This window comes from Salvelinus namaycush, unplaced genomic scaffold, assembly GCF_016432855.1.
Source record: "Salvelinus namaycush isolate Seneca unplaced genomic scaffold, SaNama_1.0 Scaffold1442, whole genome shotgun sequence".
Taxonomy (NCBI): domain Eukaryota; kingdom Metazoa; phylum Chordata; class Actinopteri; order Salmoniformes; family Salmonidae; genus Salvelinus; species Salvelinus namaycush.
The window spans coordinates 1-12045 of record NW_024058167.1 but is presented as its reverse complement, the minus strand read 5'-3'; the positions used below and the strand labels follow the sequence as shown (position 1 = coordinate 12045).

At 43.6% G+C, this 12045-nt stretch overlaps 1 protein-coding gene across 1 annotated transcript; it reads left to right on the top strand.

Annotated features, from left to right (window-relative positions):
- Window positions 1–2216: 2216 nt before the first annotated feature.
- On the top strand, window positions 2217–6144 carry LOC120036695 (villin-1-like; the record flags this gene model as incomplete). Its single annotated transcript, XM_038983085.1, has 3 exons — window positions 2217–2288; window positions 4839–4913; window positions 5951–6144. Coding segments are annotated over exons 1-3 (341 nt in total), but the record flags the coding sequence as incomplete, so codon positions are not given.
- Between the last annotated feature and the right edge of the window lie 5901 nt (window positions 6145–12045).

Sequence of the window (12045 nt, the reverse complement as noted above, 5' to 3'; positions counted from 1 at the left end):
ATTTAGAGGTCATTTGTGTCTCTAACTGACAACGAATGGGCGACATAAACCTAAATAGAACCTGATAATTGTGCACGACTTCAGTATTACTTACTAAAACTGTTGTTACACTAAGGTTTGTATTATTTTATTTTGTTAGGATTATTTTGCTCTTACTGTAGTACTGTAGGCCACTCCCGACCGGTCACGTTATACAGCGCCTGAGTGGTGCAACGGTCTAAGACGATGCATCGCAGTGCAAGCTGTGTTGCTACAGATGCTGCTTCAATACCCATGCCATCCTCAACTGGGAGACCCATGAGATGATTGTAGGTTTTTGGTTTCTCTCCCTCTAAAAACAGAAATAAATCATTTTAAATAACAAACTGGCTTTATTTACAAATTATTAACTATTATTATTGTTGTTATTAATTTAGAATGATATAAAAGCCCGTTGGATATTCTCACAGATCTATTATGAACCCTGTTATTAGCAGGACAATATCTATTGGTCATATTGGTCATGGCTCCCGAGTGGTGCATGATGGGATTGCCTTGCAGTTCTCCAGCTGTATCCACTGAACGCGTGCAAGGTTCAAGGCACGATGGCAGGGGGCACGGGATGGGCCGCAGAGTTGAGCACAGACGACCGACCTAGCCCATGTGGAAGGGAGAGGGAGGGGGGTGGGACCCCATTGGCAACACTTTAAGGGGCATTGCACTAATAATGGCGCTGACTAGGGAAACGTTCCCGCTGTTCTGTTCTTAGTGCCAGTCTGCACGTTCAAACTAAAACAATGTAACTAATAATGGCATCTTTATACTTTTGTTAATAAAATAATTATAAAAATACTCTTTCAAAATGCAGATGTTTATTTATTTATGGCTCCATAACGAATTACTATGTGAATAAATATCACTGAATTACAGAAATATCCTCCAATCCTCTATATGTAGTTATTGGCGGAGAGTCACGTCATATTTTTCGATGTACTGTAGTCCTACCGTAGGTGACATGAGTCTCACTAGTGTTGAGTAACGTGCTGTTAAAAGTGGTGTAGGTCTTATTTATCTAAAGAGCATATTGAAGTTAGAAGCAACAGGATTTGAAGCAATAGCCTACAACTATTTCAGCACCGTTTCACTCTGCTCTGAGACAAGCTTGGGGACTGGTCTTGATAAATCAATGAGATTTTTATTTTCACTTAATCTCTGTTTGGGTATTGGTTAGACTACAATTAGAAAATTAGGGTGTAGAAATGTTATGTTCTTAGTGTGACCTTTATTAACTAGGCAAGTCAGTTTAGAACAAATTCTTATTTACAAGGACAGGCTACTCCTTCATCCCCGAATCCCTGGTCTCCCACTTGCCTGCATTCTCTAGTACAGCCACTATTAGGTTATCAGATGCCACTATTAGGTTATCAAATGCTTCTCAAAGATGCCCTCTGGTGGTCAAACTAGCACTAACTAGCATTAATGGTACCAGTGGTTCACACTTAAATAACATAGAATTCTGCGGCACCATGCAAGCTGCTCCGCAGTACGCTGCAACTTTAAAAGAAGGACCCACTATACTAAGCAGCTCATATTATAGACAGAAGCTTGCTGCATGGCAGGCCAATCCGAACTCATCTCCTGGCTTGTCCAGCCCATCCATTATCTCAGCCAATCATGGCTAGCGGAAAGGTTCCTGCCTTTTTCCATGGCTAAACCAACTAGGCTCGTAATTATTTTGTATTTTTTTTGTATTTACTGATGGCATACACGTTTGTTTTTAAGGCACATGAAAGTTTACATGTTCCAGAAGGCATTTCTGCCCAAAAAAACACATTTTGGATACAATTATTTACATGCCTAATTATGATTTTTTTAAATAAATAATTTGATATTTTGCTGTGATTGTTGCTTTTTCCAATAGTTTCTTCTTGGGGTCAAAATGACCCCAGTTGGTTATCGATGTACACTGTAAAAAATCTATTTATTTCAACTAACTTTTAGTTCCACAGACTTTTTTAGTTTACTCAACTTTTCGGTCAAAGTGTTACCTGAACTTAACATTTTTAGTTGGCCCAAACAGCTCCAACATGAGAAAACATTTCGTATGTAAAATATATTGGTAGCTTGGGGGTAGACTATGTGGAAGATAGGCACTTTTCAGTAAACATGCAGCAAGCTTTCTGAGGTGATTCACAGTACATTCGGCATGCTCTCTACTGTGTTGTTAGTTGTGCAGAATGACTGAAGAAACTCCGGAAGCCTTTCAGCATGTCAGCAGGAAGTCTGGCCTACAGATCTGGACCATCAATGTAAGTCACAAGTCTTTCTAAATACTTCATATTGTAATATACTGTACAGATGTAGGATCTTCATTTGATCACCCTGTTGCGGGATAACTTTTCTGCAATGCAGGATATTTTAAACTTGTAATTTACTTGAGGTTTAAAAAGGCTTCTAAAGTTTGGAATTTCCACTTTGAAAATTGTAGACTTGATTTTCCCTTATGAGAAATGTATCAATTTATTATAATCTACTTAATAATTCACATGTCCTGTTGCTGCAGGATTATTATCCTGCTGTAGCAAACTGGCACAAAAATGAAGACTGTTTATACAGAAGTCTCCACTGGGTTATACAGCGGTCTCCACTGGGTTATACAGCGGTCTCCACTGGGTTATACAGCGGTCTCCACTGGGTTATACAGCGGTCTCTACTGGGTTATACAGCGGTCTCTATTTTGTTATACAGCGGTCTCTACTGGGTTATACAGCGGTCTCCACTGGGTTATACAGCGGTCTCTACTGGGTTATACAGCGGTCTCTACTGGGTTATACAGCGGTCTCCACTGGGTTGTACAGCGGTCTCTACTGGGTTATACAGCTGTCTCCACTGGGTTATACAGCGGTCTCCACTGGGTTATACAGCGGTCTCTACTGGGTTATACAGCGGTCTCTACTGGGTTATACAGCGGTCTCTACTGGGTTATACAGCGGTCTCCACTGGGTTATACAGCGGTCTCCACTGGGTTATACAGCAGTCTCTACTGGGTTATACAGCGGTCTCTACTGGGTTATACAGCGGTCTCTACTGGGTTATACAGCGGTCTCCACTGGGTTATACAGCGGTCTCTACTGGGTTATACAGCGGTCTCCACTGGGTTATACAGCGGTCTCTACTGGGTTATACAGCGGTCTCCACTGGGTTATACAGCGGTCTCCACTGGGTTATACAGCGGTCTCCACTGGGTTATACAGCGGTCTCTACTGGGTTATACAGCGGTCTCTACTGGGTTATACAGCGGTCTCTACTGGGTTATACAGCGGTCTCTACTGGGTTATACAGCGGTCTCTACTGGGTTATACAGCGGTCTCTACTGGGTTATACAGCGGTCTCTACTGGGTTATACAGCGGTCTCCACTGGGTTGTACAGCGGTCTCTACTGGGTTATACAGCTGTCTCCACTGGGTTATACAGCGGTCTCCACTGGGTTATACAGCGGTCTCTACTGGGTTATACAGCGGTCTCCACTGGGTTATACAGCGGTCTCTACTGGGTTATACAGCGGTCTCTACTGGGTTATACAGCGGTCTCCACTGGGTTATACAGCGGTCTCTACTGGGTTATATAGCGGTCTCCACTGGGTTATACAGCGGTCTCTACTGGGTTATACAGCGGTCTCCACTGGGTTATACAGCGGTCTCTACTGGGTTATACAGCGGTCTCTACTGGGTTATACAGCGGTCTCTACTGGGTTATACAGCGGTCTCCACTGGGTTATACAGCGGTCTCCACTGGGTTATACAGCGGTCTCCACTGGGTTATACAGCGGTCTCTACTGGGTTATACAGCGGTCTCCACTGGGTTATACAGCGGTCTCTACTGGGTTATACAGCGGTCTCTACTGGGTTATACAGCGGTCTCTACTGGGTTATACAGCGGTCTCTACTGGGTTATACAGCGGTCTCTACTGGGTTATACAGCGGTCTCTACTGGGTTATACAGCGGTCTCTACTGGGTTATACAGCGGTCTCCACTGGGTTATACAGCGGTCTCCACTGGGTTATACAGCGGTCTCCACTGGGTTATACAGCGGTCTCCACTGGGTTATACAGCGGTCTCTACTGGGTTATACAGCGGTCTCCACTGGGTTATACAGCGGTCTCTACTGGGTTATACAGCGGTCTCTACTGGGTTATACAGCGGTCTCTACTGGGTTATACAGCGGTCTCCACTGGGTTATACAGCGGTCTCCACTGGGTTATACAGCGGTCTCCACTGGGTTATACAGCGGTCTCCACTGGGTTGTACAGCGGTCTCTACTGGGTTATACAGCGGTCTCTACTGGGTTATACAGCGGGCTCTACTGGGTTAAACAGCTGTCTCCACTGGGTTATACAGCGGTCTCTACTGGGTTATACAGCGGTCTCTACTGGGTTATACAGCGGTCTCCACTGGGTTGTACAGCGGTCTCTACTGGGTTATACAGCTGTCTCCACTGGGTTATACAGCGGTCTCCACTGGGTTATACAGCGGTCTCCACTGGGTTGTACAGCGGTCTCTACTGGGTTATACAGCGGTCTCTACTGGGTTATACAGCGGTCTCTACTGGGTTATACAGCGGTCTCTACTGGGTTATACAGCGGTCTCTACTGGGTTATACAGCGGTCTCTACTGGGTTATACAGCGGTCTCTACTGGGTTATACAGCGGTCTCCACTGGGTTATACAGCGGTCTCCAATGGGTTAGTCCACTGCCTTAGTCTCAGATCCAATGCTGGGATGGGACTATTGTGACAGTTTTCTTTGGTGTTCTGTCAGATCTTGAAATATAATATTCTGAAAGTATCTTGTTGTTTTCAGAACATGAAGATGGTTCCTGTACCGGACCAAGCTTTCGGGAACTTCTTTGAGGGAGATTGCTACATTGTCCTCTATGTGAGTATTGCTACATTGTCCCCTGTGTGAGTATTGCTACATTGTCCTCTATGTGAGTATTGCTACATTGTCCTCTGTGTGAGTATTGCTACATTGTCCTCTGTGTGAGTATTGCTACATTGTCCTCTATGTGAGTATTGCTACATTGTCCTCTGTGTGAGTATTGCTACATTGTCCTCTGTGTGAGTATTGCTACATTGTCCCCTGTGTGAGTATTGCTACATTGTCCCCTGTGTGAGTATTGCTACATTGTCCCCTGTGTGAGTATTGCTACATTGTCCTCTGTGTGAGTATTGCTACATTGTCCTCTGTGTGAGTATTGCTACATTGTCCTCTATGTGAGTATTGCTACATTGTCCCCTGTGTGAGTATTGCTACATTGTCCCCTGTGTGAGTATTGCTACATTGTGTCTAGAATTCAAAATACTAGATAGATATCTGTAAAAGATGTCGCTACACCTCTACACATCACCAACCTGCTATCTCCCAGTAGTTTATATAATCCATATAAATATATGTTTTACAGTTTAAAGGACTTACATATGCTTTCAGATGAAGTAACAGTTAAATAAAATATATATTATTTTTGTAATTTTAAAGTGTTTTTACATGATGTTTTTACATGGTGCCAAAGTCAAGAGACAGCATTTACCACCGCAATTGAAGAATGACCCCTCAAGAATTATGGCCTATGGCATATGTGTGTGTGCAGTATACAATTTGAACGATGTGTATCTATGTCATGTACATGTATGTGTGTGTAACAGAATACAATATGTAAATACTATATACAGCACCAGTCAATGCCAAGAGTGTGCAAAGTTGTCATCAAGGCAAAGGGTGGCTACTTTGAAGATTGCCAAATATATTTGTTTAACACTTTTTTGGTACATACATGATTCCATATGTGTTATTTCATAATTTTGATGTCTTCAATATTATTCTACAATGTACAAAATAGTAAAAAATAAAGAAAAACCCTGGAATGAGTAGGTGTGTCCAAACTTCTGACTGGTACTATACGTGTGTGTGTCCAGAGGAGTCAGGGCTCCAGTAACTCCATGGACGTCCACTACTGGATCGGTAGCTCCTCCTCTCAGGATGAGCAGGGAGCGGCGGCCATCTTAGTGACTCAGCTGGATGAGTTCCTGGGGGGCAGTCCTGTCCAGCACAGGGAGGTACAGGCTGCAGAGTCCTCCAAGTTCAGGAGCTACTTCAGGAACGGACTCATGTGAGTGACCAAGGGGGATGGAAATAACATAATTCATATATTATACTACACACACACACACACACACACACACACACACACACACACACACACACACACACACACACACACACACACACACACACACACACACACACACGGACACACATACACACACACACACGCATACACACACACGCACACATACACACACACACACACACACGCACACGCACACACACACACGCATACACACACACACACACACACACACACACACACACACACACACACACACACACACACACACACACACACACACACACACACACACACACACACACACACACACACACACACACGTCCTGCTGTTTTGCCATAATACAATAAAGGTCTACATTTGGGTCGAGTTAAAACATTGTTACACAGAACAATTGTAAAATAGTATATTTGAAGTTCACTCTCCTAAGGACACGGACTAATGACTCATTAATTAATAAATGTATTTTGTTCATAAAGCGCTTTTCACAATCCCCTAAATGTAACACTTGTATTTAAAATAATTATTGTGATAGAATGAAAGCAGAACGTGCTTCAGTAGGTGAACTAAAGACAAACGAGCCACAAACCTACAACTGTAGGCACAAAGCAGATGCATTAGAAAAACTAACTAAAAGTCCATTTAACAGAGCTATAAACCGTGCCTTAAGTGCATAATAGCATTGGAATGAGACACGTATGGCTCATCCATCCATTAATTCACAGGAACACATCAGCCAGAGGCTGTGCTTCCTCCTGTCACTTCTCCCACTAAATACAATAGTAGATTTTGATCCACTATTGTTCAGTGGAACAAAGACATGCCCTCAACAGTCTCACTGCGGGGGATTCTGTTCCTAGCAGCTGATACACTGTGATCTGTAGGAATTCCCATGCTGGGGCACAATGGGAAAGTTGATATCAAACACGTAATAGGACTTGAATCCAGTGCCCCAAGCAGTGTACCTTGCTCCAATGCTGTCCACTAATGACTGTAAACACGTGTGAGCAGTCCACAAGAGCCAACACAAATAGGTCTGGACACCTCCGCCTGGTGCAGGTACTCCACCATGTTGGTCCCAACCTGTTAGAGATATCATTTGATTTTAGAATACACTGACAATGCCATCACAATATATTTGGTATATTTAATATCCATTGACATCAATCAACTCCCTGTTTGATGCCGTCATCTTCCATTACTTTGGTGTTTGGAGCTCATAGGTTCATTTACACAACACTAACCACGTTTCCATCCAACCATGTTCATGTTGACGAATTACCTGCCGCATTACACACCGGGACTGAGGAAATATGAAATGTCAATACAATTGTATAAATGCCCACAGACAATTTGTTTGTTCGACATGGTGGGATGTTTTTTGTGTCGTGTAAATTAATTATGCAGTGAAATGGCAGTGGAAACTCCATTATGTGCAAATATTGATATAATAACCGTCATATTAAAGTAAACTTGGAATCACGCGATGTGTTGTGTGTCTCCTCCCACTACGACTCGGGAAAGCGAGCAGTTTATTAGGCTACAGATTAAATGAACTTCACAGGGTGGTGAATGTGCACAGTGATGAGCTTGATGCTACTTTCCAATAAATATTGAGGGTCTTATTCTGGTGACATGAATATTGATGCATGTTTGACAAACACAAATTATAACGCTCTTATTCATAGCAATGTTATAGTCGACAGCCACACATTTTGTTACGTTACAGCCTTATTCAAAAATTTATAAAATGGCTGTTTTTCCTCACCAATCTACACACAATACTCCATAATAACAAAGCAAAAACAGGTTTTTAGAAATTGTATATATCACATTTACATAAGTATTCAGATATTTTACTCAGTACTTTGTTGAAGCATCTTTGGCAGTGATTACATCATCAAGTCTTCTTGGGTTTGACACTACAAGCTTGGCACACCTGTATTTGGGGAGTTTCTCCCATTCTTCTCTGCAGATCCTCTCAATATCTGTCAGGTTGGATGAGGAGCGTCGCTGCACAGCTATTTTCAGGTCTCTCCAGAGATGTTCGATATGGCTCAAGTCTGGGCCACTCACTGGAACTAAGAGGGCTAGCCTGAATCATGAAAAACAGACCCAGACCATTATTCTTCCTCCACCAAACTTTACAGTGGGCACTATGTATTTGGGCAGGTATCCGCCAAACCCATATTCGTCCATCGGACTGCCAGATGGTGAAGTGTGATTCATCACTCCAGAGAACGCGTTTCCACTGCTCCAGAGTCCAATGGCAGCGAGCTTTATACCACTCCAGCCGGCGCTTGGTATTGCGCATGGTGATCTTAGGCTTGTGTGCAGCTGCTCGGCCATCGAAACTCATTTCATGAAGATCTTGACGAATAGTTATTGTGCTGACATTGCTTCCAGAGGCAGCTTGGAACTCGGTAGTGAGTGTTGAAACCGAGGACATGTTTAAGTGCTATGCGCTTCAGCACTCGGCGGGTTCCATTCTGTGAGCTTGTGTGGCCTACCACTTCGTGGCTGAGCCATTGTTACTCCTATACGTTTCCACATTTTCACTTCACAATAAATTTGACGAACTGTTGCAAAGGTGGAATCCTATGATGGTGCCACTTTGAAAGTCACTGAGCGCTTCAATATGGGACGTTCTACTGCCAATGTTTTGTCTATGGAGATTGCATGGCTCTGTGCTCGATGTTGAGCTGGTTAGTATGTCTAGGTAATCCTGTCTAACGCAGCTTTTTCTTTAAATGTATTGTGTAGTAAAACTGTATGAGGACCGAGTTTTGAAATCAGTGGAATTAGAGTATGATAACTAAAGAGATGGAGAAAACACTTGTCTCCGGATTACATCTTCAAAAAAGGGAAACCGTGGCATCCGACAGGAGACACATCCATCCATGAATGATGTATACGGGTAAAATAGTCTAGCTAGCTACATTTTCAGATTTTACACGTTTCGAATTTAGACAGAAAGTGGTTTCATTTCAAGTTAAAGTGTACTGTTAGCTAGCTAGCTAACGTCCACTGGCTGGCTTGCTAGCTAACATTACGTGTATGATCTTATTATTCGTATCTCAGAGCCAACATGAGTACATCTGTTGTTGCAGTACAGTAGATTAATAAAGGTACAATACTCTAGCAGTAGTCAAGCTGCTGGTGCTGAAAAGCCTTGTTAGTAAATAGGTCAAATTAGCTTTGAATTTCCTGTCTTTTTCAGCTTCAGACAAAATATATTTTACTTAAAATGTAGTTTTTTGTATTAACATTGTAAAAATATTTAAAGATAAATACACAACGCAGATGACTAAAGTTCAAGAGGACTAAAAGTCAATAGAGGACTAGCGACTAATGGAAATAGTGTTTTTTCTGTTATAGGGAATTAATGAGCAGTGGGTCAGAAACATGGGAGGAAGTTGTCTAGGCATTGAGCCTGAAACAGGATACTTGTTATTTGGCCATTGGCCCAGTTTTATTGCAAGGAATTCTAATTGGTCAACCAAAGGCTAAGGTTGGGTTATAAAGTACATCCTGTCACTTTGTTCTGTGGAGAGAATCACTGCGGACAGGGGAGAATAAACATCTACCTCTCAGCATAACATCTGTGATTTGTCCTCTTTGAATAAACCTATTTTTCTCCCCCGGATTTGCTTTGGGGTCTGTGTTATTGAAGAGTAACATCAACTATTAATATGGTCAGAAGATATGATCATGCCCGACGCCTACGGTACTGTTGGTTATCATATCGCTCTTTTTTAACATGGACTACTGTGGACTTGGGAAACCAGGTGTGAGGACTCTCACTGCAAGAGAAAAACAGATGCAAGTAAGGACAGGAATTGAATTCCCCTGGATTAATAAGACTGTAGCACAGACAGCTACTATGCCTGTCATCGTAGAAAAGACAGGGGGGGTGTATTCCTATAGAACAGTAGTAGGGGGGGTGTATTCCTATAGAACAGTAGTAGGGGGGGTGTCTTCCTATAGAACAGTAGTAGGGGGGGTGTATTCCTATAGAACAGTAGTAGGGGGGGGGGTGTATTCCTATAGAACAGTAGTAGGGGTAGGGGGGGCGTATTCCTATAGAACAGTAGTAGGGGGGGTGTATTCCTATAGAACAATAGTAGGGGGGGGGGGGGGGGGGGTGTATTCCTATAGAACAGTAGTAGGGGTAGGGGGGGTGTATTCCTATAGAACAGTAGTAGGGGGGGTGTATTCCTATAGAACAGTAGTAGGGGTACAGTAGTAGGGGGGGTGTATTCCTATAGAACAGTAGTAGGGGTAGGGGGGGTGTATTCCTATAGAACAGTAGTAGGGGGGGTGTATTCCTATAGAACAGTAGTAGGGGTAGGGGGGGTGTATTCCTATAGAACAGTAGTAGGGGGGGTGTATTCCTATAGAACAGTAGTAGGGGTAGGGGGGGTGTATTCCTATAGAACAGTAGTAGGGGTAGGGGGGGTGTATTCCTATAGAACAGTAGTGGGGGTGGGGGGGGGGGGGTGTATTCCTATAGAACAGTAGTAGGGGGGGTGTATTTCTATAGAACAGTAGTAGGGGTAGGGGGGTGTATTCCTATAGAACAGTAGTAGGGGTAGGGGGGGGGGTGTATTCCTATAGAACAGTAGTAGGGGGGTGTATTCCTATAGAACAGTAGTAGGGGTAGAGGGGGTGTATTCCTATAGAACAGTAGTAGGGGGGGGTGTATTCCTATAGAACAGTAGTAGGGGGGTGTATTCCTATAGAACAGTAGTAGGGTAGGGGGGGTGTATTCCTATAGAACAGTTAGTAGGGGGGGTGTATTCCTATATAACAGTAGTAGGGTGTAGGGGGCGGGGTGTATTCCTATAGAACAGTAGTAGGGGGTGTATTCCTATAGAACAGTAGTAGGGGGGTGTATTCCTATAGAAACAGTAGTGGGGGGGGTATTGTAATTCCTCTCAGAACAGTAGTAGGGGTAGGGGGGGTGTATTCCTATAGGAACAGTATTAGGGTTAGGGGGGGTGTATTCCTATAGAACAGTATTAGGGGGGGTGTATCACATTAGAACAGTAAGTAGGGGTAGGGGGGGTGTATTCCTATAGAACAGTAGTCGGGGTAGGGGGGGGGGTGTTGATTCTATAGAAACAGTAGTAGGGGGGGTGTATTCCTATAGAACAGTAGTAGGGAGGGGGTGTTGTATTCCTATAGAACAGTAGTAGGGGGGGTGTATCCATTAAGTAGTAGGGGGTGTGTATTCCTATAGAACAGTAGGTAGGGGGGGGTGTATTCCCTATAGAACAGTAGTAGGGGGTGTATTCCTATAGACACAGTAGTAGGGGGGGGGTGTATTCTATAGAACAGAGTAGGGTAGGGGGGGTGGTTGTATTCCTATAGAACATTGTTAGTAGGGGGGGGTGTATTCCTATAGAACAGTAGTAGGGGGGTGTATTCCTATAGAACAGTAGTAGGGGGGGTTGTATTCCTATAGAACAGTAGTAGGGGGGTGTATTCCTATAGAACAGTAGTAGGGGTAGGGGGGGTGTATTCCTATAGAACAGTAGTAGGGGTAGGGGGGTGTATTCCTATAGAACAGTAGTAGGGTTAGGGGGGTGTATTCCTATAGAACAGTAGTAGGGGTGGGGGGGGGGGTGTATTCCTATAGAACAGTAGTAGGGGTAGGGGGGGTGTATCCTATAGAACAGTAGTAGGGGGGGTGGATTCCTATAGAACAGTAGTAGGGGTGGGGGGGGGGTGTATTCCTATAGAACAGTAGTAGGGGGGGTGTATTCCTGTAGAACATTAGTAGGGGGGGTGTATTCCTATAGAACAGTAGTAGGGGGGGGGTGTATTCCTATAGAACAGTAGTAGGGGGGTGTATTCCTATAGAACAGTAGTAGGGGTAG